Here is a 24,559-nt window from a genome sequence, read left to right as displayed (position 1 = left end):
AGTTCTTCTTGGGTTTAAGGAGTTGTAACTTGTACCTACAAGGGTGGAAATGTGGCAGTTTGGGGCAGGCACTTCTCCAGAGCATTGGGGCCTCCTGCTTTGCTTCCTGGTGCTGGGGAGTTGTAACAGCAGATGTTGGAGGTGGAAAGTCAGTGCCCTGAGGGTACAAGGTGCTGTGTAGGTGTGAAGCAAAAGCTTCTGGACTAGATTTCTTTTTTTTTTGAAGGGCAGAGGAGGTGTAGGGGCATTTTTTCCAAGCAGCCTCTCTTGGCTGTGTTCCCGCAGAGCCAGGGCGAGGAAGAAATCCATCTGGAAACACCTGTTGTGCCTCTGGCCTTCAGCTCCTGGAATGCGCCTCACCTGGCTGTGGCTGCACTTTTCCCTCCTCTTCTGCTAGTAAAACCATTTCCCTGGGTAGACAGGTGACTGCAGCTGCACTTTGCCTTCCTCTTCTGCTAGTAAAACCATTTCCCTGGGTAGACAGGTGACTGCAGCTGCACTTTGCCTTCCTCTTCTGATGGTAAAACCATTTCCTTGGGTAGACAAGAGCACCCTGAAGAGGCCTGTCCCAGGTTGCCCAGAGAGGTGGAGATGCTCCATTCCTGGAACCATTCCAGGTTGGGTTGTTCAAGGCTCTGACCAACCTGCTTTAGTTGTATATGTTCATGATGACTGAAGGGGGGTTGAACTAGATGACCTTTAAAGGTCCCTTCCCACACAAACCAGTCTGACTGCTGTTCTGGATTGGAAAGGTTTGATGTGAGTCACAGCCTGGACTATTAACACTAGTGTGAAGTTGTGCCCATGTGGAAGGAGACAACCGTGCTGCATGGGTCACAGAATTTTCTTCCCCTCTCTGTGCCAGGCTTTTTCCCAGGGCTGAGCAAGGAGGTTGTCACAGCCCAAAAATGGAAGCTGCTTGGAGTAAAACTTTTTCTTGTCCATAAGATGTGGACTGGCAGAACATGATCTAGTAAGAGGAGTGGGGCTGGCTGGATGCAGCCAGGAGGTGCTGCTGGACCCATGGTGTTTTGTGGTACCCTCAGTCTGCAGGAGGGTTTGGCCAGATGAGCTCTAATATGGGCAAGCTGGAGCAACTTCTGCTGTGCACCAAGATCACCTTGAGGAGCCAAGCCTGTGCCACACTCCTCCTGCCACCTGCCCAGGGCCACTGAGGAGCAGTTAATGATTACCCCACCACCTCAGGTCCCTGCTCCTGCGCTGCCTCAGCGTGTTGGGAGGCTGGAAAGCAGGATGCTGCTGCTGGTGGTTCTTCTGGTGTTACTGGACCCTACTGGCTGCCCCAAAACTGAGCCCCTGAGTGGGTCAGGCCAGGAGCCCCTCTTCCGTGGGGCAGATCGCTACGACTTTGCCATCATCGTCCCTGCTGGTGCTGTGGAGTGCTTCTGGCAGTTTGCACACCAGACCGGCAACTTCTTCTTCAGCTATGAGGTGAGTGGGGCAGGATGTGCCTCAGGAAGCTGTTGGTGCAGTGCAGCTGCTAGTGGCCTTAGGGAATTGTGGTGTGGTACTGCAGTTGGTGCTGACTGCTGCCTCTGAAGGTGCAACAGGTCCTGCAGTGGCAAATCCTTCATTGCCTTGGTCCTGCAACCAGGCTTATGCATGGAAGGGTACCCCACCAGTGAAGACCATGTGTTGACTGAACTCTAGACCTGCTGCCCCTGGGGTGGAGGTGGTTTGCCCTGTGTGGGAAAGGTCCTTGTATAGGGAATGGTTGTGGTCATTTGAATGCTTCATCTTGGAGACCATCTGTTTTCTGGCATCACAGACTGGTTTGAGTGGGAAGAGACTTTCAAGGCCATCTAGTCCACCCACCCTGCAGTCAGCAGGGACATCTGCAACTAGAGCAAGTGGTTCAGAGCCCCAAACAACCTGACCAGGAATGGTTCCACAAATGGGGCATCTCCCACCTCTCTGGGCAACTCAGACAGTGTCTCATCACATTCAGTGTAAAAAAAATCCTTCTTCCTATGCAATCTAAATCTCCCTCAGTTCAAACCCAGCATTCCTGTTACAACAGGCCCCACTAAAACGTCTGTCCCAGCTTTCTGACTGACCCCTTAGAGTTCTGAAGGAGGTCTTCCCAGAGACTTTCCTTCTCCAGGCTGAATAACCCCAAAACTCTCAGCCTGGCTTCATTCACTCCATTTACTTTTTTCTAAATACCTATTTAATAACTTACCAAGTGCTGCTGAGAGCTCCAGACTTGGTGCCCAAGCCTGCTAGGGGGTTCCAGTGTGTCCTGGTGCTGCGAACTCTGCCCTACGCCAAGCTGCAGTTGGAAGGCACTGAAGGTCTTGGACACAGCCTTATCTGCCTGTCCCAACGTTCTGTCCCCTTTCCTCAGGGGAACCTGCAGCTGTGTTATCTCCTGTTTACACTGAGCTGGTTGAAGGAGAGCTGAGGCATGGCTGTGCCCTGCGCTGATGGCTTCCCTCAGCTCTGCACTCAGCAGAGCAACCCAGCAGGAACAGGGCATGGCCACGGGGCTTGGCACAGCTCCATCTCCCAATGTTCTAGGGCACCCAATCCAGATGGCAGGAAGCCACAGTGGGATATGTGGGGTCAATGTGAGCAGCCACAGCACTGTAAGTGAGCACTAGGAATCATAAGGATCATTACCCAGGCTGCAGGTGGTAGGGTTTTCCAAACTGAATCTTGGTGGAGGCTGTTTATGACCTCAGCTGGTAATAAAGCAGCTTCCCATGGACCCTAACCAACCCTCAGGTCCTTGCTGTGTCCCTGCCCTGCACACTAGAGCTTCTGTAGGCTCCCACATGTTTCCCGGGTACAGACTCAACCTCCAAATGCTTGTTGGGTGTTTTCTGCCTCCAGGTCCAGCGGGCAACAGGGATTGGCAACAGCAGGAACATCCTGGCCACAGCAACTGACCCCAATGGTGTCCAGCTTGGTGTTTCCCAGCACATGCGAGGACAGATCAACTTCCTCACCAAGGAAACAGGTCCCCACCACCCCAATCCCTCCTCAGACCTGCTGCAGGCTCCAAGCCTGCAGACTAATAGTGCTTCCTAGAGCATGGATCAGCCTGATCGCACCTCCCTTCCGTCATGGAGAATGAGGGTCAAGTGCCAGATAGATCTGCCCAGCAGTGGCTCTTCTACTCAAGGAACAATTCCCATTTCTCTTTGCAGGCTTCTACCAGCTGTGCCTGGACAACCACGAAAACCACTTTGGCTTTGTGCAAGTGTATCTCAACTTTGGTGTCTACTATGAAGGCTTGAACATGGAAAAGAAGGAACCAGAAGAAAAGAAAGAGCTGAACAACACCCTGGAGGCAATCGAGGTGAGGGTCAGGGTGCTCCCATGCAGCAGAGACTGGCATGGCCTCTCAAGGGGCCCAAGAGAGTGTTTGCTCATGGCTGAACTGCAGCTTAATGCTGAGCCCAGTGGGCAGCTCTGAGAGCAACTCTGCCACCCCCAGGTTCTCCATCCTTTCACAGGTCAGCATCCACAAGCTGCAGGTCCACATCTTCCACATGTGGCGGTTCTACAACTTCGCCCGGATGCGGAAAGGAGCTGATTCCTTCCTCCTGGAGTCCAACTACAACTATGTCAACTGGTGGTCAATGGCTCAGAGCTGTGTCATAGTCCTCTCTGGGGTGCTCCAGCTCTACTTCCTGAAGCACCTCTTCAATGGGCACACCTCCAGCAGGCCGAAGTGCTAACAGTGCCCACAACTACTGCCCGCAGCGCTCTATAACCAAGGTGCTTCTCTGTCCCTTCACAGAGCAGGAGGGAAAGCTGGGTCCTGCTTCCACGTAGAAGGAACGTTCCCCTTGCTCCTGCCTCATCTAACATCACCCAGAGAGGGGAAGTGCAACATGGTTGCCTGAGCTTTGCGTGCTGGGTTTGTTTGTTACCCCTCTACGTGTCCTTACAGTGTCCATTGTGCTTTTTGTACCAGATATTAAATAAAGAAAGTCTGGCACGCATGCTGGGGAGTGATCACAGCTGGCTGCTTGTCCTCCATCTTCTGCAAGGCTGGGTGAAGCATGTCCAGCCTTCCAGGCAGCTGCCTGCCCTGTCCCTCCCTCCCAGAAGCTCAACTGTTAGCCTCTGACATCTCAGCCCTGGGCTCTAAGCCTCTCCCTAGCCAAACTCAACACAGTGTCTGTTTCCCTGCAGAACTGCCTTAGGCAGGTAGGACTTGCAGCAGGAGTAAGAGTTGACCCCCCTGAAGGCCCTGAATCAGACAACAGGTGCTCTGAGAAAAGGACAGGCTTTATGTGGTGGCAGGGGGACAGGGTTAGCTCCTCCTCACCTCAGCAGCAGCCCCCCTAGGGCCATGGGGGTGCCTCCTGGCAGCTCCCAGCCTCTCCTCCCTGTTTGAGATGGGCTCCCTGTGGTTCCTTGTAATGCTGCTGCACCAGTGGTGCAGGACAAGGTCCATTCTGCCCAGGAACACTCTTGTCTTCAGAGTGCTGTTGGTCTCTTAGGTCAGTGTGTCCTCATTTCGCACGTACTCTCCAACATCAGCCTGATGGAACACCACGATGGCCATGGGGTCCACCTTCCGGCACTCCTGCGTGGACTTAGCAGCCACTCCAAAGCCCTGGGTGAGAATGGTGCAAGGGTAAGAGATTTTCCACACGACTCAGCCCTAGAAAGCACAGGGACTGCACTGACCACTCACCAGGGGGATGTCAGCCATGGAGTACACCACCACACCCTGGTACTGGGCTGTGTTCTCTGTGATGCGGCCCAGGCCTGACTTCAGGACGTGGTTGCCATAGAGGAAAGACTGCTCTGAGCCGGGCTTCACCCACACTTTGTACTGCAAGAGAAGACAAAGCAGTGATGGGCTGGAGGGACCCAGTGTGGGACAGGAGCGTTGGCTCTGAGGGGTACACCACGTCCCACCTTCGCATAGGGCGCAAGGAAGTCCAGGGCTGTGACGCTGAGACGGAACTTCTGTGACTTGGTGAACTTCCCGAAGCAGGTGCCCAGGGACACCAGGCTCTCCCGTGGGATGCTCGCAGCCACCTTCAGCAGCTTCTCACTGAGAGAGGGGCGCAGCAACTCACTCAGGGCCCCCAGGCAGGCAGGCACCAGAGCCGGCTGCGTGCCCGTCCCAGGTCCCCACTCACGCTCACCTCAGGTAGTAGACGCGGTCCCGGTGCAGGCGGAAGCAGTAAGTGCCATCGGGCCTGTCCACCAGCAGCTGGATGTTCTCACCGATGCTGTGGGGACAGGCACCGTGAGCCCCACCCGGTCTGGGGCACCTCCCGCACCTCCGAGAGCCCGGTTTTCCCGGGCCTCATCCCTTTCACGCTCCGAGCCCGGTTCCCTTCCGGTACCCATACCCGCCTCACCCGCGGCGAACCCTGCCAGCCCCATTCCCTCCCCACTCCTGCGGCCGGCGCCTCTGCCTTCCGCGCCCCCGTGCGCAGCCCGCTGCCGGTGCCCGGTGCCTCACTATCGCCGCAGCTTCTCGAACACCGCCCGCGTCTCCGCCTCCGTCAGCGGCCGCATCGCCCCGCGCCACACGCGGCTGCGGCGGAACCGGAACTGCGGAGCCGGAAGTGACCTGGCGGCCGGAGCGGCGCGATGGCTGCGGCGGCGGAGGAGGCCCGGCTGCTGGCCTGGCTGCGAGGCCCGGCGGCGGCGGGCTCTGGCGGCCCTGAGCTCTCCGCTTACGTGGCCGAGCTGGCTGCGCTAGGGCTGGCGGAACTGGGCAGGGAACCGGCGCGGTTGGCGGCGGAGCGGGCGCGGGTCGGGGCAGAAACGCGCCGCTTGGCCTTCGAGCATTACCGGGCCTTCATCCGGTCCGCTGAGTGCACCGGCCGCGCCGGCCGCGGCTTCGGCGGCATCGAGACCCGCCTCGGTAGTCTGCTGGATCGCCTGCCCGCCCTGCAGGATGCCTGCCGGTGCGGGGACGGGGCCCGGGGCGGTGCGGGGCTGGGAGAGAGCAGAGAGGACTGGGAATGGGATGAGGCTGAGACGGGGTCTGAGGGTGCAGCAGCAGCAGCAGCCTTGGCGGTATGATAGGTCGGTAAGGGCTGGGCCGGGGTAAGAGGGGCCCTGGTGTTGAGCCCAGCGGGGATCGAGACTGACTGGGACTGGAGTGAGAGGCAGCACTGGGAAGCGGCCCAGGACAGCAGTGGGGAGAGGCCACTGTGGGTCAGAGACAGCTCTGGCCAGCAGTAGGGAGAGGTCAGGGTGCCCCCGCTGCAAGGAGCATACCCTGTGCTGACCCCAACCCCGCAGGAACTTCATGCGTGATGCCGAGGAGATCGCCTGCAGCCGCCGCATGAACAGCCTGACGCTGAACCGGCACACGGAGATCCTGGAGATCCTGGAGATCCCGCAGCTCATGGACACCTGCGTCCGCAACGGCTACTACGAGGAGGCGCTGGAGCTCGCTGCCTACGTGCGCCGGCTGGAGAGGAAGCACAGCAGCATCCCTGTCATCCAGGTAGGCCCCACTCTACCTCTGCCCCACAGCTGCCTCACAGTGCCCGTGTCTGAGGTCTCTCTCTTGCCCCAGAGCATCGTGGAGGAGGTGCGCCAGTCCGCCCAGCTGATGCTGAACCAGCTTATCCAGCAGCTCCGCACCAACATCCAGCTGCCCGCCTGCCTGCGGGTCATCGGCTACCTGCGCCGCATGGACGTCTTCACGGAGGCTGAGCTGCGCATCAGGTTCCTGCAGGCGCGGGATGCCTGGCTGCGCTCCATCCAGGCCTCCATCCCTGACGAGGACCCCTACTTCCACATCACCAAGACCATCGAGGCCTGCCGCGTCCACCTCTTTGATATCATCACCCAGTATCGCGCCATATTTTCTGACGAGGAGCCGCTCCTGCCCTCTGAGGGGCAGACCCTAAACGAGGGGGCCATCTTCCACGGCTGGGTGCTGCAGAAGGTGTCTGAGTTCCTGCAGACGCTGGAGCAGGATCTTGGGCGTGGGGTGGGCAGCCGCCTGGACTCGCTGCTGGGGCAGTGCATGTACTTTGGCCTCTCCTTCAGCAGGGTGGGGGCTGATTTCCGCGGGCAGCTGGCCCCCCTCTTCCAGCATGTGGCCGCTGCCACTTTCAAGAAGGCAGTGGAGGAGACAGTGGAGAAGTTCCGGGAGGAGATGAATTCCTACACGCTCATCTCTGCTCCAGCTGTCCTTGGGGGCAGTGCTGGGGTGCCAGTGCCAGCAGCCCAGCCAGGGACTCTGCAGCCACCCATGGTGCTACTGGATTTCCCACCTCTTGCCTGCTTCCTCAATGGCCTCCTTGTTGCCTTTAATGACCTCCGTCTCTGCTGCCCGGTTGCCCTGGCCCAGGATGTCACCACCTGCCTGGAGGATGCGTTGGGTGAGGTAAGGCACCAGGGAACAGGGCTGTGTTGGGTCTTGGGATCGCACAGGGACAGGCTCAGCCTGCCCTGACTATTTGTAGGAAAGAATGGGAGAATCATTTTGGTTGGAAAAGACCCTTAAGATTGCTGAGTCAAACAATTAACTCAGTGCTGCCAGGTCACCACTAAACTGTGTCCCTCATCACTGCATCTCCATGGCTTTAAAACCTCTCCAGGGACGGGGAGGCCACTCAAGGTCATCTAGTCCAATCCTGCTGCACTCAGCAGGGTGATCTTCAACTACATCAGGTCACATGTTCCACTACCTCAGGTTGCCTGGAACCCCATCAAGTCTGACTTTGAATGTCTCCAGGGATGGGGCCTCCACCAGCCTTCAAGGCAGCCACTACCCTCTTCTGTCCATCTTCAGAGTTAATAACTTCCTGAGGAATTAATGACACTGCCTTTCCCTCCAGGTTACCAAAACCATCCTCATCTTCCACCGTGCAGAGGAAGCAGCTTTCAGTGCCCGGGAGCAGGAGCTCTTTGCCCAGTTCTGCACAGCTTTCCTGGAAGACCTCCTGCCCTACCTGAACCGTTGCCTCCAGGTCCTTTTTCCCCCAGCACAGATTGCACAGGCACTGGGTGAGACCTGCCTCACTGTTCCCACCTCTGGGGGTGGTACCCTGCTCCGTTTGAACCCCATCCTGAACCTTTCTTCCTCCCTGGCAGGCATCCCTCCCACCCAGCTGCAGCGTCTTGGTGGCCTGGGCCGCATCGATGTGGGTGCCCTCAGGGAGCCGTTGGCTTTCCTTCTGCCAGCACTAAGTGAGGAAGAGCCAGCCCAGGGGAGCCCTCCACACCCCCAGGCAGGAGAGGAGCCTATGCCTGGGGAACCCCTGCCTGTGGGGGACATCCCAGAAGGGGCTCTACTGCCAGACATCCCACCGGCCACAGGGTAGCAGGGCTGGGCCGTGTCACCCCGGGACCCCTGTCCCTTAGGTGTGATGTGGCCCCAGCACCCGTCTACCCACCCCTGCCCGCACGATGCCTGCGCCGTACAGCCCCACAAAAGCTGCTTCCTACTTTCGCGGGGTGCTGCGCGTCCTCCCGGCCGCCAGGTGCCGCCCTCTCATGTGCGCCCCGCGGGGCCACCGTAGCCGCGCTTTCGCAGCCCGTCCTCCGTGATGGCAGCGGCGCTAGCGGCGGGGCGGTGGCTGGCGGGCAGCTCCCGGCCGGGAGCCCTGGTCCTCAGATGCGCGTCTGGGGCAGGCTGGGGCGAACGAGAGCGCTCGTACTGGCGGGCGCTGCGTAGGAAGGTGTTGGGCCCGCCCGCGCCGCCTTTCGCAGCCCCCTGCCAGGTGGGAGCCCCGGTGCTACGGGCCACCGCAGCCCCGGTGGACCCGGAACAACTGGGTGGCCCCGAGCTGCGGAAGTTGGCGGCAGCGCTTGCCCAGGGATTGCGGCGGCTGCCGTGCCTGGGGCTGAGCGCCCCGCAGCTGGGCGTACCGCTGCGGGTCTTTGCCGCCGAGCTGTCTGCCGACCGCTGCCACCAGTACCCGCCAGGGCTTCGCCGCGCACACTGCATCGAACCATTCCCGTTCCGCCTGCTTGTCAACCCCACGCTCCGTATCCTCGACACTCGTCTCGTCACCGCTTCCGAGGGCTGCGTCAGCCTCAAGGGCTTCTCTGCTTACGTCCCGCGACACTGGGCTGTCCACGTCTCTGGTATGAACCCCACAGACCCTGTGCCCCAGGTGGGACAGCCCACCTACCCCTCAACCCTCCCCTGAGACCCCTCACTCTTACATAGGACCCTTTTACTCCTCTCTCCCCTATTAACCCCTGGCATACCCCAATGACCACTGTTCTGGGCTGCAGGTGTTGATGAGTGTGGGGAGCCAGTGAGCTGGGAGGCAACAGGCTGGGCCGCCCGCATCATCCAGCATGAGATGGACCATCTGGATGGGGTCCTCTACATCGACCACATGGACACCCGCACCTTCACCAACGTCTCCTGGATGGAGCTCCTGGACTAACACCTGATGACCAGCTGTCCCAGTGCCTCTGCCTCACCAGAGCAAGAGCCCTGGCAACTCCTCTAGCATCGTGCTGGGCACCCCGCCAAAAGAAGCAGCATGGAGCCATGGCCCCAAGGGCTCCCACTCAGCTTTATTGCAACCAATACACACTGTGAGGACTTGGTGTAGCTCTTGGCTCTTCTTGCCCCACACTTCCTGGTTTGGGGTGGCTGGCGCAGGGGAAGCCCCAAACCCCACCCTGGGACAGTGGCAACAGCACAGGCAGAACCAGAGACCATGGCAAGTGTGTTATCAGGGGGCTTGGGGGACCCAGGCTGAGCTCACCTGGTATGATCTCAGGGAAGGGCCTGGTGCTGGCTGAAGCTTTTGGATTGTTTTTATTTTCATATAAACAAGACAGAACCCAAAGCAGCATTAATTTAAAAAAAAGAGCAGGAAGAATAGTAGGGTGCACCCTGGGGGGAGGTAGGGAAGGGGGAAGCACCCAGCCACCTACACCATGCTAGGACCTCCTCCCGTGCCCCCCAGTCCCTTAGTGTCAGCCTCCCCCGGGGCCGTGCTCCCCATGACTCCCCTGCAGGGCACTGCAGTGCAATGGGGTGAGAGTGAGCGCAAGATGAACCCATTTGGCACGGCCAGTGCAGCGAGTGGAACGTGATGGGGCGCTCTGCTAGTGCAGCTGCCCCAGCCTCACGCCTGCCACTCCTTACTCCTTAACCTTCCTGTCCAAAATCCTCTGTGAATTTCTTCACCCTCAGCAGATCCTCGGTGTTGACAGTGGGGCGGGTGGTGGCCAGTGAGCGCAGCATGTCCGACTGCAACAGAGCAGGTGGGCGGCTCAGCTCCCATGCCATGATAAGGTGGGAGCTGTCTGCACAAGGCATGACAGGTTCCTGGCCCTATGCCATGGTGGCTACACTCACCATGCAGACAGTGGGCTCCATCAGCTTGTCACTGGGCACGTCCATCCAGGTCATCTCAATGGCACCAGGGTCACCAGGCGAGCACGGTGTCAGAAGGTCATCCACAAAAGCACCAGGAGTGGTGCGGGATGGACCACGGACCTGCAGCAGAGCCAGGTGATGGCCATGGCCCAATGACAGCCTCAGGGACAGACCTCCCCAGCCAGGAGCAGCTGTCTACTCACCTTTTTGAAGTGGGTGGCCGACTGCACCTTGCGGACAGGCTGCATGAGAGCATCCCGTACAATAATGCTGATATCAGCCCCTGAGTAGCCTTCAGTCTTGCGGGCCAGCTCCTGGATGTCCTCATTGCTCAGGCTGTGCGGGGTGTTGCCCAGATGCAGCCTGAACATCTGGGCACGGGCAGCCTCCTCAGGCAGCGGAATGTAGATCCGTTTCTCAAACCTGCAGGTTGGCAGGCGGCAGGGGTGAGCCCTGAGCTGTAAAACCCTGCCAGGCTCTCCCACCCACATCGCGTCCTACTCACCGTCTCCTGATGGCTGAGTCCAGCACCCAGGGGATGTTGGTGGCACCCAACACCAAGATCCCATCGCTGCTGTTGCCCACACCTATCCAGGGACAATGATAGACGATTCAGAGCAATTCCTGGGAAACTGCAAGACTCAGGTGTCCGGTAGCACCTCCCATCCCATCCTGCTGCCTCTCTTACCCTGCATCTGCACCAGGAACTCAGTCTTGATGCGCCGAGCTGCCTCGCTCTCATTCTCATTGCGGGAGCCACAGAGCGAGTCCACCTCATCAATGAAGATTATGGAGGGTTTGTGCTGCCTGGCCAGTTCAAAGAGATTCTTCACCAGCCTGCAAACAAGGGCAAGGTATGGAGTCAGAGACCACTAACAGTACCCAGAGGCCACAGCAGCCCTCAGGTAATGAATCCCATGTGCCACCAGCTCTTCCTGCCCCTGCCCACCCTGGTGATGCTGTGCTGACAAAAGAGTGGCAAGTGCCATGGTGGGAGAAGAGCTATCCCCAGGCTGTGGAGCCTCAGGAGGGTTTGTGCTCTACCTCAGAACCCATTATCAAAGTTTACTAACATTGGTGGCCATGGCACTATCAACCCAGTTGGTGGGAACATCAGGAGCCACTCTGCAGCAGCCAGCCACCCACCCACCCACCCCTGCTGCCCACTTACTTCTCACTCTCGCCCAGCCACTTTGACATCAGGTCAGAGGATGACACAGAGAAGAAGGTGGAGTTGTTGGCCTCAGTGGCCACAGCCTTGGCCAAGTAGGACTTGCCAGTGCCAGGTGGCCCAAAGAGCAGGATCCCTCGCCAAGGTGTGCGTTTCCCTGCAACAGAGGTCAGCATCATGACTAGGGTCACCACCCTTGCCCATCTCAGCTGGCACCCAACAGCACTGTTTCTATGGGTGAGTGGCAGCCATGATGCCACTGTGACCCTCACCAGTAAACAAGTGTGGAAATTTGATGGGCAGGATCACAGCTTCCTTCAGGGCTTCCTTCGCTCCCTCTAGTCCAGCCACATCACTCCATCTTACGTTGGGCTTCTCCATCATGATGGCACCTGCATGATGGGCACCACACTCCCAACATCTGCCAGGAAAGACAGAGCCTCCATCCCACCCACCCCCCCCAACCCCAATGTCCCTGGCATAAAGACCAGTTGGAGTGGGCTACCACACTCCAGCAATACACCCCTGGGCCCCAGACTAACAGCACGTTCCCCTCCCTGCATGGCCACTGGGGAACCCCACTGCTGGTCCCACAGATCACCAGTGCCACCATGCTGTCCACAGTCCCTCACCCATCAGCTGCTCCTGCAGCTTCTTCTTCTCAGGGTTCTCGCCCTCACTATCACTGTCGCTCCTGGGGAGAGAGGACACAGGTCAGGAATGGGACCAGCAGCATCCTGCCAGCTCCACTGGTGGGTACAGTGCCCCTCACCCCCACGCACCCCTTGTTGTCATTCTGTGACTCTTTGACAGGTTTCTTGCCCTGCTTGTCCTTGCTGCGCAGATACTCCTTCAGCTTCTCCGCCCGGTCCAGGTACTGCACACACTTGGCCCGGATGCTCTCCTTCGCCTTGTCACTGTGAGCCTCATCTACAGAGAACCCCAAATATCACTTGTGGCCCATTCCACAGCCACCAGCCCCACGGCCCACTCCAAACCCCTCCAGAGACCCCGGGCGTGCACCCGAGGCCACACTGGCCCCGTCTCACATTTGATGGCGTGCAGGAAGTACTCGACAGCATGCTGGTACAGCCGCAGCGCCTCCTCGTAGTTCTTGGCCTTGTCCTCCTCGGTGGCTTTGGTGACCAGGTCGATGGCTTTCTGGTGGGGGGAACACAATGCTGTGCGCCAGGGAGCAACACTGCAGAGCGGTACCCAGGCCACACATTCGACACCCCCGCACGGGCCGGGTTGGGCCTGGCCTGCTCAGGTCAGGGACCCTTCCACAGTGCCCGGCAGAAACAGGCCCCGTCCTCACCACCGGCAGCGGGCTGAGGCTGCCCTAACGGGGTCTGGCAAGCGGAGCAGAGTGAAGATGTTCTCTAGTCGGTACCGGCACCGAGTGGGGCCCTTCCTCAGCCGGCACTGGCACTGAGTGAGGCCTTACACCGATCAGCACAGGGTAAGGCCTTTCACCGACCCGCACCGTGTGAAGTTGCTCCCGGCCGGCACCGGGCAAGGCCTTTGCGGGATCGGCACCGGCACCGGTTGAGGCCATTTCCGGACTATCATTTAACCGGCACCAGGTGAAGCCCTTCCCCGGCCACCACCGCACAGGCACTGAGCGAAGACTTCCCCTGACCGGCACCGCACTAGCAGCGGTTGAGGCACCTCTCCGACCGCCACGGAGCGAGGCCTTTCCTCGGCACCTCCGGGTGAGGCCTCCCGAAGCGGCCTCCCGGCGAGGCGAAAACATGCCCCGTCAGGAGCCAGCCCGGCCCTGGCAACCCCTCATCCAGCCATACCTGCAGGGTGGACGTTGTCATCTCATCGCCCTGTGTAGCCGCTCCTTAGCGCGGCGCAGCCCGGCCCGGCAGCGGCGGCGGCAGCAGCAGCAGCAGCGGCGGCGGGGCCCGCGGGACCGGACCCCTCCTACCCCTGCGCTGTGCGCCACAGCGCCCCCTGCCGGCACCCGCCGGCACAGGAGGGGCGGGTCACAAGCCACACTGCCTCCCACCCCGCACCGCCCCCCACCCCCACCGCCCCCTGCCCCGCACCGCTCCCCACCCCGCACCGCTCCCCACCGCCTCCCACCCCGCACCGCCCACCACCCCCACCGCCTCCCACCCGATCCCGGCGAGGGGGCTGGAAGGGATCCCTGGAGATCTTCGCGTCCAACTCCCCTCCTAAAGCAGGGTCACCCACAGCAGGCCGCTCAGGATCACAATGTTCAGGTGGGTTTGGAATCTCTCCTGAGGCTCCACAACCTCTCTGGGCAGCCTGCTCCGGGGCTCCAGCATCCTCACGCCAGAGAAGTTTCTCCTCATGAAGCCTCCTGGGTTACAGTTTGTTTCTGTTGTCCCTTGTCCTGTGGCTGGGCACCACTCCAGAGAGTCTGGCCGCGTCCTTTTGCCCCACTCTTCTTTCTGCACCCCAGGAGACTCTTTGCCTTCTTGGCCCCAAGGGCACACCACCGGTTTACATGCAGCTAGTTGCCCATCAGCACTTCCAGGTCCTTTTCCACAGCTACTTCCCAGCAGGTCAAGCCCTGGCCTGTACTGGTGCAGAGGTTTATTCCTCCCCAGGTGCAGGACCCTCCACTTGCCCTTGTTGAACTTCACGAGGTTGGCCTCTGCCACATAAGGGATGTACAAGGACACACATCACCTGTGTGTGTGCACCCACAGGCAAACGACATGCAGAGACACACACGTGCAAGCCCTGAGGGCAGGAAGGCCCCAGAGAGGGATCTACCAGGTGGAAAAGGAACTGGAGGTGTTGGTGGTGTTAAGTCCCCGCTAATTGTTAATTTAGAAGATGAGCCAGCGTGTGCCCAGGTGGCCAAGGCGACCAACAGCATCCCAGCTTGGATCAGCAATAGTGTGGCCAGCAAGACCTGGACAGGGATCATTGCCTGCAGTAGGCAATGGCAAAGACACACCTTGAATCCTAGGTTTGGTTTTGGACCTCTTGTGCCAAGGACACTGAGGTACTGGAGCGGATGCAGAGAAGGGCAAGAAAGCTGGCGAAGGGTCTGGAGAACAGGTCTGGTGAGGAGCAGCTGAGGGAACTGGGGTGGTTGAGCTTGGAGAAAAGGAAATTAAAGGGAGACCTTCTGGCTCTCTACAACTGCCTGACAGGAGGTTAGAGCCAGGTGGGGTCAGCCTCTTCTCCCAAGGAATCAGTGATAGGATGAGAGGAAATGGCCTCAGGCTGTGCCAAGGGAGGTTTAGGTTGGACACTAAGAACGACTTCTTCCCCTTGAGCACTGTCAAGGTCTGACCTAGGCTGCCCAGGGCAGTGCTGGAGTCCCCACTCCTGGAGGGGCTTCAAAGCCATGGAGATGTGGTGCTGGGGGACCTGGTTCAGTGGTGACCTGGCAGTGCTGGGTTAATGGCTGGATTTGATGGGTCTTGAAGGTCTCCTTCAGCCAAACCCTTCTGTGATTCCAGGGCTTCCAGCACCCACACCCCTGCATACACCTCCCTCTCTGCAACCCTGCAAACACCCAGGGCCTGTGTCACACACAGCCCTCCGTGTGTCTGTGGGACACAGCTCCAATTGCTTGCGCACATCCGAGCCCCCCCCACTCTGAAACCCACCCCACTGCCTCAACCATTCCCCCTGCAAGACCCTCTCATCCTGTGCTGTACTGGGAACGAGCTGCCCCCTCCCCAAGCAGACATACATGCACGCACACACTGCCACACCTCCCCCACGCCCCCCCAAGTGAGACTCGGAGCCCCCAGAATGTGCAGTTTGGTATAAATAGCGATTTACAAAGAGTACAAAAATAGAAGGGCACTGGGGGGGGGCAATCCTGACCTGTAGTGCTTGTATGCTGACACCCCCCTGACACCCCCCACCCAGCACAGCCCTGTGGGAAGCAGAAAAATGTGCAAGTGGAGTTTGGCTGAGGGGTAACTGAGACCTCAGCCAAGAGCCTGGGGTGGGCTTCTCCACTCCCACTCTGCCCAGGGCTCCCCCCAGCACCCTAAGGTGTGGAAGCTGCAACCCCTTGAGAAGAGGGGGAAGTATAAAAAGCAAAAGTGCATCAATCTACACATCCTGTCCCAAACCCACAGGGGCCTGTAAGCCCCCATGGGTAGCTCCCAGGATGGGGGGTACAGGCTGTGGCATCTGCAGGGGGCCATGGGGCAGAAGAGCTTGGGGTAGGGGAGGTCCCAGGTTGCCCCAGCACCTCTGCCCAGGGCAGCAGAGACACAACATTTGTTTTGTGGCTTTGAGAGGTTTGGGGGCTCACAGCTGTACCCCGAGGGCAGCAATTGGAGTGTGGGGGGGGCAGAGTTGAGCCCCACCTGCACCCCAGAGTGTGCCACATAGACAAGCACCCCAGGGCTCAGAACAGCCCTTTTTGTGCCCATGAGCACACCAAAGAGATGAGTCTGCATCCCCCACTCTCGTGGGGCAAGAAGACCCTGTGCTACAGCTATGGGGGGGGCTCCCACAGCCCACACCCACCCCCTCTGGAGACAATGTGACCCCCTTTGGAGACCCCCCCAAGGCATAGAGGGTGCTAGGTCCCCCAAAAGTGGGTGGATGAAGCACCAGGGGTTGCCCAGTGTGTCAGGCACACTGGGCTCACCCCAATCCAAGGCACAGGTGGCGAGATCAGTGATGGCTTCAGGCCCAGGGGCATTAAAGCTGGTGTCTGTGACCACCCCCCCCCCGACACTGGGGGGCTGGGATCGCTGGTGTGGAGCAGGAAAGGCTCGCTGCCTCCATCCTGGGAAGCCACCCTGATGTGTCCCTGGTGGCTTTTGGGGTGGCAAGTCCTGGCCCCAGCAAGGCACTGGTGGGGGCAGGAGGGATTGGGGGAGGGTCCCCTCCACTTTCCCCAGCTGGATTGAGGTGGCAGAAGATGGGTAGGGCAGGGCACCTACACCAGCAGCCCCATGCGGGTGACTTTGGCTGAGAGGAAGGTGTGGAGGACGAAGACGATGGGCTTGGGGCAGGAGTGCAGGTCCAGAGCCTGAGGGGGAAGAGGAGAGCAGTGTCAGCCCCCAGCCAGCACCCAAACCCTGCAGGGGGCACTGGGGCTGGGGGCTCCCCACCAGCAGTACCCAGCAGGTCAGGATGATGCAAGGATGGGGGGAATCAGGAGACACCCCTGGAGGAATAAACCCCTCCCCGTCTCCTCACCAGCTCCCCTTCGGGCCCCCCAAAATCCAGGTAGAGGGTTCTGATGCCATCATCTGCCGACATCTTCAGCCTCTCATAGGGGTAGCGGAAGAGGACAGTGCCGGTGCCGGTGCCTGGCTCCTCACGGCAGATGGTGAAACCACCCTCATAGTGGATGGAGAGTTGCACATCCTGCCCGCCCAGTGTGCAGCCTGCAAACATGGGCATGGCTCAGCCTTGCTGCCCACCCTGTGCCCACCAGATGCCCTGGGTCCACTTGGGTCCCACTGCACCCCAAGAGGGAAGTGGGGAGCCCCAAGGGTCCTCCTGACCCCAGAGCACTCACCCACAGTCACCTCCTTGATCAGCTCGGCAGCAGCATGGCAGCCCTGGACAAGGACGCGTGTCCAGCAGGAGAGGTCCCGGTGGGTCTCCACTCGGAAGATGTGCATCTCCACGCCCTGCCGGGAGCCCGTCCGGGTGGCAAAGCTGAGCTCCGAGCCCAGGGCGGGTGAGCGGCGGCCTGAGCCTGAGTGGACCAGCCTGGGTGGGGGGAGAATGGACAGAAGTGGGGGCCTGGCAGTGTTAGGGGTGCAATGGCAGCACCAGCACGCCAGCGCCATGCCACCCCACGCCCATCACTGTTTCAGGCTCTGTCCCCGCTCCATCAAGATGAGGAACTGGATGTTGCCAAGAGCACCCTGTGCTCGGGACACCCTGTCTTCCAGCACACCAAGCCCACCTGGTAGCCACCAGCGGGTAGCTGTGACACGGGGAGGCCCAGGCATCCCTGGTCCAGGGCATGCCATCGTACAGCAGCAGGTCCTTCTCTGTCACCGCCACGAGCACCGGCCGCCACTGCTGCCGCCCTCCGTCCAGGCGCGCCTGCAACAGACACCAGGCCATGGTGAGGGGCATCAGGGCTCTGCTGGCATCCACCACTGCCTTGGTACCCCACTCCCTGTACCCACGGCTGCCCAAGCTGGCAGCTCCACATTGCGAGGCTGCTGGCAGCGTTCATGTAAATTATGTGAGGTACCACCAAAGGTGGTCAGCCCAGAAAGCCAACCTGGGAGCAGACCCTGGGAGCCCACTGGTGGGGCTGGGCTTGCCACGGTGCCCAAGCAGCAAATTCTTGGGAAAGCAAGGGGGCGAGGAGCATCTCCAGCACAAAAACCCCACTGGCAAAAGGATTTGAGAGCATGAGAAGTTCTGTCTTCACCAGAGCACAGCTGGGAATGTGAGAGTGGCTCAGCCCAGTGCCCAGGCTGGTGGCAGGACTCTGCAGCTGCAACCACAGCCTCAGTGGCACTGCCATCCCCAGGGATGTCATCAGACAGCACCTGTCCCCAGAGCAGCATCAGTGACACCTACCTGCTCAGCCAACCAGGCAATGTGCTTGACCTCCCTGCCACCAGCCACAGCACCACCGGTGCCCAGCATGGCGTTGAGCTCTGCCAGGACCTGGGGGAGCAGGGCAGTGATGTTGGCATGCAGGGCTGTGAACCAGGAGTGGGCTGTTGCCGTGTCCTTGCAGCGCAGGATCAGGGTGTTCCGGCTGTCCGGCGAGTGCAGCTCGATCAGCCTGCAAGGGATGTAGTGCTGCCTGGGACAGGGGCAGTGTGCCCCATGCCCAGCACTGCAGACTGGCCCCATTGGTTTTGGGCTCTGGCTGTGCCAGGGAACCACCAGCCCTGCTGGCTGGCAAAGCTGGGGGGATCTGCAAGGACCTTCTTTCCATGGCCAGGAGAAGCTGCCCTCCTGAGAAGGGCACTGCGCAGCCTGGTCCTGGCCAAACTCCTTGGATTTTCCTTTCCTGGCTCAGTGAAGGAAATGAGAGGTCGTGGTCCCAGCAAGGGGTAACTCCTAGACCTGTCCTGGATGGTACACAGGGAAGAGGATCCCCATGCCAACAAACAGCAGTGTGCCAAGAAGGCCATCAACATCCTGGCTTGGATCAGCAATAGTGTGACCAGGAGGATCAGGGCAGGGAGTTGTCCCCTCTACTGAGCACTGGTGAGGCCACACCTTGAGTATACTGGGCTGAGTTTTGGGCCCACTCACTCCAAGGAGGACACTGAGGTGCTGGAGTGGGACCAAAGAAAGGCAATGAAACCAGTAAAGGGTCTGGAGAACAGGTCATGTGAGGAGCAGCTGAGGGAACTGGGGTTGATCAGCCTGGAGAGGAGGAGGCTGAGGGGAGACCTTCTGGCTCTCTGCAACTCCCTAAAAGAAGGTTGGGGCCAGATGGGAGTTAGACTCTTCTCCCAAAGAACAAGCAACAGGACAAGAGAAAATGACTTCAGTTTGCACCAAGGGAGGTTTAGGTTGGATGTGAGGGACAATTTCTTCCCCAGAAGGGTTGCCCAGGCTGCTCAGGGCAGTGGTGGAGTCCCTATCTCTGGATGGATTTCGCAGGTGAGAAGACAGGGTGTTAAGGGACATGGTTTAGCGGTGACCTGGCAGTGCCGGGTTAATGGCTGGACATTTCCCAACCAAAGTGACTTTCTGACTCTAACCACTAGGTGGAGACACACAGGCAGCCCCTGCCCTCACCTGTTCTCCAGGTCGGGCATGCTGAGATTCCGGGCGACGAAGCACATCTTCAGTGGGATCACCTTGCGGTCACGGGGACCTTGGTGCTGGGGGGATCCTGAGTCCTCACTGCCACTCAGACTGGGCGACTGTGGGGTGGCCCCCTCCCATGGCAGATCTGACACCAGAGAGGGCTTCTTGATGTAGGGGCTCACCTCTTGCATGAACTTCACTGAGGGCAGAATGGAGGGGACAGGTTAGGGCTGGGCAGGGGTCTTGCACCCAAGGGATGCCTGTGGAGAGTGATCTCAGCCAGTCCTGAGTGACTGCGGAACCCCCCCCCCAGCACAGCTCATGCCCAGGGAAATATATTTACCACCCAGCCTCATATCACAAGCAGAGGAACTGGGCACCCCACCCTCCCACCCCAGGGGTGTAGAAGCCCTGGGGACTGGAGCAGGGCCAGAGGGTCCCACCCTGCCCGAGATGAAGATGCTGGGAGCTTCAGAAAGGCAGCGGCAGCTCATCGCCTTTACCGGCGGCCGGCGTCGGAAAGGGAAGGCGCCCAGCACAATGGGGCCGGGCAGGAGGTCAGGCTGCAGCCCCATCCTGAGACGCCACAGCTGCTGCACTGCCAGGGCGGCACCGTCCAAGTTTCCAGCACCGTGGTGCTGATGCGAGGTGACCCCGTGGTGCTGTCTGTGACAGCAGGACAAGGAGAGGGAGCTTGCAGCCAGGACATCTCGGCTCCACGCTCTTCTCCAGACAGGAAGGAAGGAGGCACCAACTCCTATTCCCCGTTGACTGTCCCTCCCCAAACACCATCCAGCCCAGCCAAAGAAGAGCTCTGGTGAGGCTGCAGTATCCCAGAGCCCAGCCCAACTCGGGATGGGGTGAGTGGGAGGTCCTGATGCTGCTGTGGGCTCACCGGTGCCGACGGCTGCCCTGGCTGCCCCTCTCAGGGACAGCCAACACCCTCAAGATGTCTAGGAGTGTCAGCCGAGCCGGCTGCCGGAGTAGGGATGAGGCCGCCAGGGTGGGATGGGACACTTGGCCAGGCAGGAAAGCTGTGAGCAAGCCTGCAGCCGGTGCTGGACCCCCGCCCGGACATGGCTCCCCAGCCAGCACGCATGCCGTGAGATCCCCGCACGGAGGAACGTGCTGGGAACAGCAGCGTCCACACCCTGGGGCAGCAGGGAGTTAACCAAGAAAAAACAAGTAAGCTGCAATCCACGAAGCGAAGCTCTCTGCTGCCCTGGAAGTGTCCACAGAGCCGGCACAACACCCCCGCCCCAGCCAGGCCAGCTGGCAACAAGCTCTTTGATGAGAGGGAACGGCGGTGGTGGGGCCCAGGTCCTGCTCTTTGCTGGTTGTGCTGCTGCTGTACACTGTAGCTTGGTGTTTGTCATAGCCCAGGCCTCACTGGCTGCAAATCCCCCGGATAACATCTGCCTGTGGCACGGGCAGGGAGATGTCAGTGGGGATGGGGAGTGAGTAGGAAGATGCTGGTGGGGATGAAGTGCAGGCAGGGAGATGCCAGTGGGGATGGGCAGCAGGCAGGGAGATGTCAGCCACCCACCTTCCCACCAGATTTGCCAAGCTGAGCTGGGGACGTGCTGCCATGAGGCGCTTGTCCTTGCTGCGGGCATCAAACGAGTTAATATTAGCCTCCGGCCGTGCTGATCCCAGGATTACCGCTGCCCGCACACACCTAATCCCACTGCCTGGACGGGCAGGACACAGCAGCGCCGGGGGCAGCGGCAGCTCCCGCCACGGGGCCACTTGGCAGATGTTTACCAGATGTTGCAGGCTGCCTCCAGCACAAGCCGAGAGCCTGCAACCTCCAGCCAGCCCATGGCAGGGCTCCAGCCCATGGTGCCACGACCCTGCAGTGCCAGTGCCAAGCTCCACTGGGGAACAGCCACCACCCTTCCAAAGACTGGGCTCACCAAAAGCCTCTGGAGGTGGAAGGACATGAGGTGGAGCTGAGCACATAACCATGCAGGAGCCTGAGCATCATGCCAGGGTGCTGCTGGCCACGCTGGGGGATGTCAGTGGCAACTCAGACCACCAGGTAGCCACTGTGCAAATTTGGCCACCATGGCACACACTGCACAGCATCGAGCAGATACACAAGACCACATGGGTTGGTGAGGATGGCAGCAGAACCAGCTCCCTGCTTTCAGGGCATCACAGCTACAGCACATGCAGGAACACAAAGTTCCCCACACCAATAGGCATAAAAGTGGCATCAGGGCGTTGGCACTTACAACCATCTTTTCTGGTCCTGGTAAGCCAGTGGCCGGCGCAGAGCCTGCTCAGCACAGCGGCTGCCGCCCCGCCTACGTGCTCACCGCAAAGGAAGCCCAGCCGTCGCCTGCACCCCTCGCCTGGCCTGAGGCAGGAAGGCAGCTGCTCTGCCTGCATGGCAGCACCAGGTTAGCACCAGCCAGGGCTAAAACCTTCTGCGCCACCCAGGTGGCACTGGTTCATCATGGCACTCTCCTGCCACCAGCACCTAGAGATGAAACACCAAAGTTTCCCTGCTGCGGCCATACGTGTCAAATGTGTAACCAGCCTTCCCCTTCACCAGTGCCTGGCCAGTCCGTGTGCCCACCAGCTCTGCCCACAGAAGCAGAAAGGATCCTTTCCCGTAGTGTGCCAGAGTGTGCCTTGGGCCTGCACATACCTTGGGAGGAAAGTGCCCAGTATGGGCCCATGTAGTCCAACCCTATGCTACCAACCCCACTGGGGTGCTGGAGCAGAGTCAGTGATCCCATGCTCTACCACTAACCCAGGTGAAGCCCTAGCACATGCCAGGGTGGTCATGCCTCCAGTGCCTGGCAAGGAGGAACAAGGCAGGATGGCACATCCAAGGTCTTTGCCAGCTCCTCTCTCAGGCCCACAGATGATTGCCAGCCACCAGACATCCTGCCAGGCTGTGGGGCAGCCATGAGCAGCCCTGTAGCCCTGACTGGTAAGGGAAGCAGAGGGCTGCTGCAGTGCCCGCAGCGGAAGCAAGGGACAAAGACAGTGCAGGGCTGGAGCTCCTGTGGGACAGGATCAAACGACCAGGCAGCATGAGGCGGGAGCGAGGGGAAGGAGGCAGAGTCCTGCCTACAGTGGTGGCCCTAACACCAAACCCAACACTCACAGCCCCCCACCCATGGTCAAGCCACACAAAGTCATCCTATGCCAATTAGGGCTGTGTCAGGGAGCCCACCTGCCTGTCGTTATGCTGGCACATCATACCAGAAGGAGATGGGTGGGCGGCAGTGCCCATCACTGAGGTCAGCCCAGCCCAGCTGGCACAACCACCCAAGCCCAGTGTCCACCCATGGAGCAGCCTCACACACTGGAGAACAGACAGCTTTGCCATGATGCCAGTACAGTGTGTGTCGCACCATGGACCTGCACAGGCCACCAGGACCCACGGCACATGGGTTTTGTGTCCTACTGGATGCCTGGGATGTGATGCCCCATGGCATGAGTCCCTGTGCCACGTGCCTCCGAGCCAGGCAGGTCCTGTCTGAGCTTGTTGGGCTGCCAGGAACAGGTCAGGCAGGAGCTGGTGGCTGTGCCAGGCTGGCTTTGAGCTGGCTGCACCATAGGCATGGAGCCCATAGGGTCACAGAGCACATGGGGACACAGAACTCACACGGACAAGGCAGAGCCCAAAGCCACCCCCTGGGGACTCAAGGGGTCAAAAGCATCTACCTTGGATGCTCTGCCCCGAAGATGGGGGGCACCCTGTCCTGGTTAGATGCTGGAGCTAAGGGTCCCCAGCTCTGTTTCAGAGCCCCCTAGCTCTGTCCTGGGGGACACAGTCAGCAGAGCCAGCCCTTCCTTGTCCCCAGCTGAAAGGGTTCCCTATCCGACCACAGGTAGGGAGGGGACACCCCTGTCCCCATGCCAGGCAGCGGCACACTGGGACCAGCACCGGAGTTGAAGATTTTGGGGGCGACACAGAGGCATTTGAGGTGGGCTGGGGGAAATAGGGTTCTGCCCAAGTTGGAAAAGAGGCCCAAGGAGGGGTCTGGAAAGCCGGTGACAGCGGCAAGGGAGTGTTGTAGGACCCGGTAACGGGACAAGGAGACACCCAGTAGAGTAAGGGAGCACCGGGGGCCGCTATAGGAGACACGAGGAGAGGGGGTCTTAGCTGTTACCTTCGAGAATGACCTCCCTCCCGGCTCGCTTCAACGCCTGGACAGCTTGATCGTGGGTGGCATCCCGGAGATCAACACCGTTAACGGCGAGAATAGCGTCGCCCAAACGGAGCGCCCCGCTCCGTTCCGCCGCCAAACCGGGGAAGATCCGAGAGATGAGGACCGGCATCCGATTCTCCCTCCCTCCTTTAATACTAATACCAAGCCCTCCCGCTTCCGCTTTCACTACCCGCACCCTCCTCACACAACCGGGAGCTGCCGTTGCCTCTGCGTTGCCGTTAATTACGCCGTTAACTGCCGCCGTTTCACTTCCTCCCGGTTCCGCCGTTAAACTCAAAGATTCCCCGTTTAATTCCGCCGCTACCCGTACCCAGCGTTCCCTTAAAAGCAGCTCTAACAGCCCCGTCTTGCCAGCCCGGGTCCACACGGCCATGCCTCTGCCGCCGCTACCGTCGCCGAGTACCGGGGGTGAGGGGGCGTGGCTTTTTTAGGGGGCGTGATTACGCAGACACGCCCCTCGCCCGCATGGCGCTCTGCGATTGGCTGTGCAGGCAGGGAGGAGGCGGGATTAAGAGGCTCCGCCCCTCCCTTCTGCGCGACCAATCGCAACAGGGGCACCACTCCGCCGCTGCTGCGATTGGTGGCGCAGAAGGGAGACGCGGGGGCCACACCCCGGGCTTTATTTCACGCCTCTCGCGGCATTCCGCGCCGAGCTCGCCCTTTGAAGCCCCACTTACTTCGTAACACCCTCCCTGAAGCCCCCACTTCCAATGCCCAAACCCAGACCCTACTCCTCTGAGGCGCCCTACGCCTTCCAGATTAAGTGGTTACTTTGGTCTCACCAAGCAGAAACTGCACACTGGGGTACTGGTGGCACTGGAAAAGTGGGCACCAAGCTACTGGGCTGTTGTGATGGCACAGCAGGGAAGAGGAGGTGGCACCTTGTATCTCTTCAGCCCTGGAAGGGCACGGGAGTCCTCCAAGGCGGCCACATCTTCTTGATGAGGTCAAAGCTAATCTGTGACATCGACAGTGAGGTGCTGAATTCAAGAGTGGGATGGAAGGGACCTTCAAAGCCACTGGTGAGGCCACGGCTTTAATACTGGGTTCAGTTTTAGGCCACTCACTTCAGGAAAGACAAGAAAGCTGGTGAAGGGTCTGGAGAAGGTCTTACAAAGAGTGGCTTGGGGAACTGGGATTGTTCAGCCTGGAGAAAAGATGGCTAAGGGGAGA

The 24,559-nt window shown here is 59.9% G+C and overlaps 5 protein-coding genes across 8 annotated transcripts; 2 read left to right on the top strand and 3 right to left on the bottom strand.

Annotated features, from left to right (window-relative positions):
* The first annotated feature begins 116 nt into the window (after positions 1-116).
* On the top strand, positions 117-3,990 carry TMED6 (transmembrane p24 trafficking protein 6). Of its 2 annotated transcripts, none has more exons than XM_064160193.1 (4): positions 117-1,452; positions 2,857-2,983; positions 3,174-3,325; positions 3,483-3,990. In XM_064160193.1, the coding sequence occupies exons 1-4, from the start codon at positions 1,186-1,188 to the stop codon at positions 3,705-3,707; spliced, it is 771 nt and encodes a 256-aa protein (XP_064016263.1). In that variant the 5' UTR covers positions 117-1,185; the 3' UTR covers positions 3,708-3,990. The 2 variants fall into 2 exon arrangements, with proteins under 2 accessions (XP_064016263.1, XP_064016264.1); XM_064160194.1 differs by having other exon boundaries at positions 3,464-3,573.
* A 255-nt stretch (positions 3,991-4,245) lies between these two features.
* Positions 4,246-5,546, bottom strand: NIP7 (nucleolar pre-rRNA processing protein NIP7). Its single transcript, XM_064160195.1, has 5 exons — positions 5,459-5,546; positions 5,136-5,222; positions 4,903-5,041; positions 4,676-4,816; positions 4,246-4,594 (listed from the first exon to the last, which is right to left on the bottom strand). Exons 1-5 carry the CDS (start codon positions 5,512-5,514, stop codon positions 4,475-4,477), a joined length of 543 nt encoding a protein of 180 aa, XP_064016265.1. The 5' UTR covers positions 5,515-5,546; the 3' UTR covers positions 4,246-4,474.
* A 22-nt stretch (positions 5,547-5,568) lies between these two features.
* On the top strand, positions 5,569-9,535 carry COG8 (component of oligomeric golgi complex 8). Of its 3 annotated transcripts, none has more exons than XM_064160191.1 (5): positions 5,569-5,909; positions 6,250-6,457; positions 6,530-7,348; positions 7,803-7,971; positions 9,208-9,535. In XM_064160191.1, the coding sequence occupies exons 1-5, from the start codon at positions 5,590-5,592 to the stop codon at positions 9,363-9,365; spliced, it is 1,674 nt and encodes a 557-aa protein (XP_064016261.1). In that variant the 5' UTR covers positions 5,569-5,589; the 3' UTR covers positions 9,366-9,535. The 3 variants fall into 3 exon arrangements, with proteins under 3 accessions (XP_064016261.1, XP_064016259.1, XP_064016260.1); XM_064160189.1 differs by lacking the exon at positions 9,208-9,535 and adding an exon at positions 8,059-8,508; XM_064160190.1 differs by lacking the exon at positions 9,208-9,535 and adding an exon at positions 8,059-8,241 and having other exon boundaries at positions 7,803-7,934.
* VPS4A (vacuolar protein sorting 4 homolog A) lies at positions 9,478-13,434 on the bottom strand. Its single transcript, XM_064160192.1, has 11 exons — positions 13,289-13,434; positions 12,533-12,644; positions 12,266-12,413; positions 12,116-12,177; positions 11,756-11,875; positions 11,484-11,640; positions 11,001-11,149; positions 10,818-10,899; positions 10,516-10,735; positions 10,292-10,432; positions 9,478-10,183 (listed from the first exon to the last, which is right to left on the bottom strand). The coding sequence occupies exons 1-11, from the start codon at positions 13,307-13,309 to the stop codon at positions 10,082-10,084; spliced, it is 1,314 nt and encodes a 437-aa protein (XP_064016262.1). The 5' UTR covers positions 13,310-13,434; the 3' UTR covers positions 9,478-10,081.
* Positions 13,435-15,231: 1,797 nt separating this feature from the next.
* Positions 15,232-24,002, bottom strand: SNTB2 (syntrophin beta 2). Its single transcript, XM_064160183.1, has 7 exons — positions 23,327-24,002; positions 19,182-19,392; positions 18,000-18,210; positions 17,368-17,510; positions 16,972-17,168; positions 16,647-16,837; positions 15,232-16,476 (listed from the first exon to the last, which is right to left on the bottom strand). Exons 1-7 carry the CDS (start codon positions 23,757-23,759, stop codon positions 16,384-16,386), a joined length of 1,479 nt encoding a protein of 492 aa, XP_064016253.1. The 5' UTR covers positions 23,760-24,002; the 3' UTR covers positions 15,232-16,383.
* Between the last annotated feature and the right edge of the window lie 557 nt (positions 24,003-24,559).

Source organism: Pogoniulus pusillus, chromosome 20 (assembly GCF_015220805.1).
Source record: "Pogoniulus pusillus isolate bPogPus1 chromosome 20, bPogPus1.pri, whole genome shotgun sequence".
Taxonomy (NCBI): Eukaryota; Metazoa; Chordata; class Aves; order Piciformes; family Lybiidae; genus Pogoniulus; species Pogoniulus pusillus.
This window is presented reverse-complemented; position numbering and strand designations above follow the sequence as displayed.